The 8,086-nt window shown below is 42.0% G+C and overlaps 1 protein-coding gene across 1 annotated transcript; it reads right to left on the bottom strand.

The window, feature by feature from the left end:
* On the bottom strand, positions 1-8,086 carry GKN1 (gastrokine 1). Its single transcript, XM_048513319.1, has 6 exons — positions 8,064-8,086; positions 4,773-4,826; positions 3,898-4,035; positions 2,825-2,935; positions 1,446-1,587; positions 1-235 (listed from the first exon to the last, which is right to left on the bottom strand). Exons 1-6 carry the CDS (start codon positions 8,073-8,075, stop codon positions 141-143), a joined length of 552 nt encoding a protein of 183 aa, XP_048369276.1. The 5' UTR covers positions 8,076-8,086; the 3' UTR covers positions 1-140.

The raw sequence follows: 8,086 nt of genomic DNA, 5'->3' as shown, positions 1-8,086 counted from the left end.
CAGTCAACCTGTATACACTTGACATTTTTCTATGCTTCAAGCATAAAAGGAACGAAAGAGGAATAACATCCAGAAGAGATTTTCATCGAAGAGCAATTGGACTTTGAGCAAGTTCCCAAATAAGACCCTTGCCAGGCTCATCAGTAGTCATATGTTTGGCCACAAAGGCTGATTCCAAGGATCCAAAGGACGTTAGCTCTGAAACAGGATCCAGAGTAAAAGACAAAGCTTGGTGCTGAAAAGGAAGAAGTGGCATTGTCAGACAGACACTCAGAAAGAAGCAAGACAATGTCATTTTTATTGTCCTGTGGCTTAGAGGTATATGTACACTAAACAATGAAAGATGATTTTATACCAGATTAACTATGGTGACTCCCTCACTGGCTTTGATGAGGCTGTTCTGAATGGCTCTGGTTGTCCTGATGGGTGTTCCCTCAGGTTGCCAGGAGCGACTGACAGCTACCTGGCTGAGATAATCTCAGCAGGGTCATGGGAAATTCCATTCCGACTCCCCTCCCCACATGTTCAATGCATTCCTGAGGATGTAGATACACTCTGCATCACTCTAATGCTTGTTGTAAAAACTTAGTTGCTACAAAATCTGATAACTGGTCTCTTGAGCACATTCCCATCGTGTGCCACCATCCCTAGAACCATCTAGAACCATCTAGAACCATCCCTCACCCCTTCCTCTGCAGCTCACTGATCCCCATTAAATACTGTTCCTGGAAGAAGGACAATTCTGATTTAAGGGAGATCTGCAATGAAAAGGGGGAATCAAGAGAAACTGCTAGTTTTGTCTGAGGGAAAAACCCTAGGTTTTAGCTTTCATAAAGACAAGACCAGGAATGAAAGAGGCCTCTATCTGCTGGGCATCTGCTCCATCACTCATAGGATTGAGTTCTACTCCTCACCAAGCTCAGCCCACAAACTATTTGGACCATAGGTGTCAAACTCAGACCCTCCAGATGTTCATGGGCTACAATTCCCAGCAGCCCCTGCTAGCATGGCCAATTGGCCCTGCTGGCATGAGCTGATGGGAATCGTAGTCCATGAACACCTGGCGGGCCTGAGTTTGACACCTATGATTTAGACTCTCATCCCTTTGGAGAAACAAAAGCATTTGGAAGAACTGTTGCAAGCTTCTCTGATCTTGCGGGATAGAGCTGTTTGTTCTGATAGATTCATCCATAGGTCATTTGCTGATCTGACCTGATTAAGCCTTATCACTTTTCAAGGCTAAAGAGCAAGGTAGAATCCCAACAAATGAAATAGATAACAAATTGCATTTCTTGCCTTGCAGGACCTATTCCTCATGAATTACACAATTGCAAGCATAAAGTGAGCAGCAGGGGAACAACACACGTGCTTAATGAAGCAAAACTCTTGTTTGCATTCTGCAAAACCATGCAGGTTTGTGAGAGTTGCGCAAAAGTTCTGCTCACCTTTAACTTCATGGGCAAGGTAGGTGGGGATCCCTCTGCACAGGTTTTCAATATTCTTCCCATATGTGCTCAGGTCAGTGATTTTATTATGGGAGATTGTGTAAGTCAGTTGCTTGGATGGAGGTCCTTGAGCACCTGTCTTCTAAACAAATGGAAAAAGAACAACAGCATTGCATTTAAAGATTGGAATTGATGTGGGCAGTAGATGAAATTATGGAACCAGACAGCGTTCCATAATTTTTGTTGTTGTCTTTGCTGTAGTCTGGACCATTTCTGCATGAGTTACTTACATTGAGTATCTCTTGGCTTTCTCAAACCTGATTTGTTCCAAAGTTATGGATAATATCACAGTATAGCTCGAACAGCTACTGTGTGGGTGGGAAAATTCAGATGTTAAAGTTAATATGGCAGCCATTTCCCCTGAACTTGTGCCCACAGCAGCCTTCATCCCATCAGGGCATTTTTAAAATTTCTAATCAGCATTGGATTACATTTATACCATCGTAACAATAAGTGTAGTGGTTTTTTTAAATCTTCAACTTTCATTAATAAAAGTAACTTTCTAGCCTCTTCCCTTGGATACACTTAAGGAAAAAAGGCATATCTTTGCAAGGGAAGAGGATAGAGACCTACTCTTTTTGATGAAAGATGGGAATTCAGAGAAGCTGATATACCAGTAGTCACAATGGTATATCAACACAGCAATTTTTTTAAAGGACAAAAGCCCTGGTGCCCCAGATGAGCAGGGGTGACCACTTTGGGGACCTGAGGCAGAGAAACTGGGAAAACATGCCATGTGGAAACCCCACTGCCGATGCTCTTTAATGACAGCTGGTACAGTGAAACCACCAAATTGAATCCTAGTGTGGAAGATACTTGGACCTCTCAACCTGTAAAGTAACTTGTGAGGATGAGGAAGGCCAAGACTGTACAGCATACTGTAAATTTGTGCGCGTGGACAAAGACATGTGGCATGTCCAAGGTGAGGGTTTCCTTGGTTCATCTTTGTCATTAAGTCTACAACATTTACCAGCTTGCTCATCCACAGAATTCAAAATCAAGAGGAATATGAAAATGAGGATCTTGTAACTGGAGAGATATTCTGCATCTCTATATGGAGGTTTCATGAGGAATCATGATTAATAGCCATCTGAGAAAGATGGGAATTTGTCTATTCTTTTTTTATAAGTTAGCAAGCTGGTAGACATCAGTATTAAACCATGCTGCAGTGAATTCCACTGCTCAACACTGCTTTGTACGTTCTTTTTTACTTTTCTGAACCTACCATACTGAATGTTTCACTTGACCTTGTTTAAACACAACAAATGTCTCCACAGAAGCTTCGGCCATACAGGCATCAAGTATCTGCTTTGCCATACCTGCTTTTCCTTGATGGCTTGTGGAAGGACAGTCACATCTGGTATTATTTGCTTATTCAGAGGTGCAATAATGCAGGATTTCTTAGAAAATATCCGGATAGCTGTGTAGCCCTGTGTAGCAAACAATATAGTAATCAGCCACATGTTACAAATGGCTCAAGATCTCAGAAAAGAAATGATTCATTTTCTGTATCCTTTGTTATTTTCCTTGGCTACCTTAGTGAACATAGCAGCACTTTGAATTCAATGAGACATAAGAACATAAGAACATAAGAACAAGCCCCCTGGATCAGACCAGAGTCCATCTAGTCCAGCTCTCTGCTACTCGCAGTGGCCCAACAGGTAAATGGTCCAGCTTGCCCAGTAGTGGTGAATATTCAGATTGGCTGGTTCTCCAGGGACCAGGATAAAGTGAGGTTGTTCCCAGCTCTGTAACTTGAAAACCACTTCACTGGGGGTACTTGAGAAACCTGTGCCCTTTGGCATACAACCCCACAAATTCTACCACAAATTCTACCCCACACCAGCAAGCCAGGGCAAAAAAATTCTCTCAGGACTAGATTACGCCGCTTTGACCCATATGGAAATCTGCTGATCCCTGAAGAAAGATTATTTCACTGAAGAAATTGAGAAATTTTGTAGTATAGCAACTAGGAGTACAAGCAAATTTCACCTCAGCCATGAACTTCTGAGGCAGCCTTTTGGCAAGGTAGTCTTTTCTCAGTGTCCTACAGGAAACAATAATGTTTGTCTACTTTGCCTGGTTCTTGTAAGGATCACTGAGACAATGCAAATTTTGAGCTCTACACAAACACTAGATATTATTATAATGCAGTATTATGACTGAGTTGTGGTCATTGTCTATACATTTAATACGCAAGCAAGCAGGTTTGCACAGAAGATAGTCTAGCTACCTCCAGAGGAATGGGCTTCCTCATTAGTGTGCTGGGGATAGCAGCTTTAATTTATAATTGCATATGAGAAGCTATCAATACATTTGGTTCCTATTTGAAACAATACTGATGTGACCATATTTGAAACAAAGAGATTAAAAGTGCACACAGGTGCCTTACACTGGCATAATCCCAAATGGAGTTCCATGAGTGCCATCCATTGTTATTGTCAACGTTCACCACCTGCTTTTGATTATCGATGCTCACGGACTGATGGGAGTTTCCCCCTCTATTATCCTCATTCTCTACATTGATATCCTTGAATGGAAAATATAAGAGACAAAAAGAAGAAAACCAGTTATTCAGTGTTCTAGATCTTCCAAGAGAGTTTGTTTAAAATTTAAATAGAGTAGTCATGCAATGCAGTTCTAAACATAGTTACATCCTTCTGAGCCTATTGATTTCAATGGAATTAGAATGGTAAAAGTGGGGACCTTCCCCTTGTTGCTGAGCCCAGTGTGGCTTCCAGCTTTCACAGTAGTCTCTGGGCTCAGAGAGACTTCTGAACGTTGCCACCACCACACTGAGGCCTAGAATGGCTCCTGGACTCTGGAGCCGCTCCACTTGGGACACCACTCCTACTGTGACTCCCAGACACTGCTGGGTCTCCAGAACAAAGGTAAATTCATTGTCTGTGCATGCGCAAATGACACTGTTTTATTGTGGGTATGGTATTTAAAGTATACCTTTTTTAAGTTTTCAGATTCTTCTGCAAATCGGGGGAGGGGTGGTCTCACAATTTTGCAAAACCATCTATTTGCAATCAATGTAGCTGTAATGTAGCCCTGTGGACTTAGATATCTGCAGGATGAGCCACACTTGACTATTAGAATATAAACTAACTCTGCTTAGGACTGTATTGCAGGGATACCTCTGCTATTAGACTTCTACAAAATAACATGAAATGAAATGCTTGCAGTAAGTATGAATTGTCACAGTATGTTGTCATAAAGGGTGGGGAATAAATCTAAATAATAAATAAAACAAATACTCACATTATTGGCCAAGGCAGGGGCCAGGAAAACTCCCAGAAGAGCAACGCTCAGAATCTGAAATGGATTTCAGAAGAATAGCAGCATTAAATAAGTGGTCTTGCTTGAAGAAGGTTATTCTCAATATTTTATGGAGATGAGTAGACTCCAGCAGATACTCTACAACAAATTATTTGGGGCTGGGGGAACAGCGGGTGGGGATTCTCCAAACGGCTCAAATGTTCAACTCTGCATGTAGCTTCAAATTGCATTGCAGATTTGAAGAAGAAGAAGAAGAGAAAGAGGAAGAGGAAGAGGAAGAGGAAGAAGAAGAGGAGGAGGAGGAGGAGGAGGAGGAGGAGGAGGAGAAGTAGTTTGGATTTATATCCCCCCTTTCTCTCCTGCAGGAGACTCAAAGGGGCTTACAATCTCCTTGCCCTTCCCCCCTCACAATAAACACCCTGTGAGGTGGGTGGGGCTGAGAGAGCTCCGAAAAGCTGTGACTAGCCCAAGGTCACCCAGCTGGCGTGTGTGGGAGTGCAGAGGCTAATCTGAATTCCCCAGATAAGCCTCCTCAACTCAAGCGGCAGAGCTGGGAATCAAACCCGGTTCCTCCAGATCAGAGTGCACCTGCTCTTAGCCACTGCGCCACTGAAAATACAACAGTGTATATGTTTATATGCAGATATTTGCTGATGCTCAAGGTTAAAAATAGGTTGATCAATTCTGGCTCAAGAATATCCATGGACAAATCTGTTTCACAATGTGAGCACTTGTTGTACACGTTCCAAGGCGCTATTGCCAGTTGCCTCTCTCTGCTGGGTATATCTATAATAGACTATCTGTTTCAGGTTCACACTGGCTTCTTTGCATTCAACCTGCAATGCATGTCTGCATGTACATGTGGGCCATGAATTGAGATTCTGTCTAAAACAAATAGATTTTTGGAAGTCAAATTTCAAATTATTCAAAATCTCTTTGATAATCCCATGGCTTTCTAGCCCACCATCATGCTTATTTTTCTGTGTAATGTCTTCTAACATGTATTTTAACTCCAGAGGAAGCAAACATCCTATTGAATGGCAGTAAAAAAAGGCAAAAAGCAATATGATCTAATCAGTGGTGGGATTCAAATAATTTAACAACCGGTTCCGGTGGTAGGATTCAAATAATTTAACAACTGGTTTTATATAAGCACCATTTTAACAACCGGTTCTGCCGAAGGGGTGCAAACCTGGTGAATCCCACCACTGGATCTAGCGGTAGGGATGCCAACTGCCTGGAGAAAGATTCTCTGTCTCTTTAAGTAGGGGCACACGCGTAGTGGTTAAGAGCAGGTGTACTCTAATCTGGAGGAACTGAGTTTGATTCCCTGCTCTGCCGCTTGAGCTGTGGAGGCTTATCTGGGAAATTCAGATTAGCCTGTGCACTCCAACACACACCAGCTGGGTGACCTTGGGCTAGTCACAGTTCTTCTGAGCTCTCTCAACTCCACCTACCTCACAGGGTGTTTGTTGTGAGGGGGGAAGGGAAATGAGTTTGTAAGCCCCTTTGAGACTCCTTACAGGAGAGAAAGGGGAGATATAAATCCAACTCTTCTTCTTAATTTGATGCTCAGAAAAAATCCTGTTGAGAATATAGTCTAGCTGAGCTTAGAACATAAGAACATAAGAACAAGCCAGCTGGGTCAGACCAAAGTCCATCTAGTCCAGCTCTCTGCTACTCGCAGTGGCCCACCAGGTGCCTTTGGGAGCTCACATGTAGGATGTGAACGCAATGGCCTTCTGCGGCTGTTGCTCCCGATCACCTGGTCTGTTAAGGCATTTGCAATCTCAGATCAAAGAGGATCAAGATTGGTAGCCATAAATCGACTTCTCCTCCATAAATCTGTCCAAATCCCTTTTAAAGCTATCCAGGTTAGTGGCCATCACCACCTCCTGTGGCAGCATATTCCAAACACCAATCACACGTTGCGTGAAGAAGTGTTTCCTTTTATTAGTCCTAATTCTTCCCCCCAGCATTTTCAATGAATGCCCCCTGGTTCTAGTATTGTGAGAAAGAGAGAAAAAATTTCTCTCTCTGTCAGCATTTTCTACCCCATGCATAATTTACAGTAGAGCTTCAATCATATCCCTCCAGCCACCTCCTCTCCAAACTAAAGAGTCCCAAACGCTGCAGCCTCTCCTCTCATAGGGAAGGTGCTCCAGTCCCTCAATCAATCCTTTGTTGCCCTTCTCTGCGACTTTTTCTATCTCCTCAATAATATCCCCTTTTTTTTGAGATGCGGTGACCAAGAGACTGGACCTACAGTACTCCAAGTGCGGTCGCACCACTGCTTTATATAAGGGCATGACAATCTTTGCAGTTTTATTATCAATTCCTTTTCTAATGATCCCCAGCATAGAGTTTGCCTTTTTCACAGCTGCCATGCATTGAGTTGACATTCCCATGGAACTATCAACTAAGACGCCTAAAGCTTGCTCAGTGGAGAATCATATTATGCTTTTAGAGGGCGTGAATATGAAGGGCCAGCAAAGTCATGTGTTGGCCTATGTCATAGAATCTGTATCAGCTGGTGTAACCCCATCATACCCTGAATTTCTCAGATCTGGAATTCAATGAAATCTCCCCCCACTTCCTTTTTAAGAAAGCTCTTGGCAAGGTGAAAAGCTTGGAAATCTAACCTTGACAAAAAGTTATTTGTGTAGACATACACCCTGACACAGAATTGATTTCTATGGGGTATGGCAGAGTTCTGGGAATCTATTTAATAATGTTTATTTATTTAATCTTATCTATAGTGATCAGATTATTTTTGAACAAACGTTTTAGTGGATACATTGGGTGCTTTTTGGCTGAGAAACCCAAGGGTTTCACTTTGAACCTGGAATAAATAAATAAACTTCAGTTTCTCTCTTAGTATTTGGTTACTGTGACCTGCAAGACTGAATATTTTAAGAGCGTATTCAATCACCACACATTACTGCAATTTAATGGTTAAGGCATTGCCTTAATTCAATTGCAGAGGTTTTAATCTCTGTGTGACTGTTTAAAGTAATGCCTCTTCACAGGTTGGTCCAAGCAACCGCTATCAATGATAAGCCAGGCAGGAGTTGAGGAGAAAACTAACCTAAAAAGCCAAATTGTGAGTCTAAAAATACTCTCCCTTGAGTTAAGCACTGAGAGTTTTTAAAGTCATTTCTGGATTTAAACAAAAAGTGTTAAAATTTGCCTTTGCTTGAAAACTTGTAAAAATGGCTACAGTCCAAATGTCGAAGGGATTTTGAAAAGAAAATTAAAAATACATATACTCACAATCAGCTTCATTTTGTTGCTGG

The sequence above is a fragment of the Sphaerodactylus townsendi genome, linkage group LG12 (genome assembly GCF_021028975.2).
Source record: "Sphaerodactylus townsendi isolate TG3544 linkage group LG12, MPM_Stown_v2.3, whole genome shotgun sequence".
NCBI classification, from domain to species: domain Eukaryota; kingdom Metazoa; phylum Chordata; class Lepidosauria; order Squamata; family Sphaerodactylidae; genus Sphaerodactylus; species Sphaerodactylus townsendi.
Note: the sequence above shows the minus strand (reverse complement) of the source record. Positions and strands in the feature narration are given on the sequence as shown.

Coding starts and splice junctions, on each gene's coding strand:
- GKN1 (XM_048513319.1), bottom strand. Junction 1,588..2,824: donor AAGCCATCAAGGAAAAGCAG/GTATGGCAAAGC, acceptor CCATTTGTTTAG/AAGACAGGTGCTCAAGGACC. Junction 236..1,445: donor CCTTGCCCATGAAGTTAAAG/GTGAGCAGAACT, acceptor CTTCCTTTTCAG/CACCAAGCTTTGTCTTTTAC.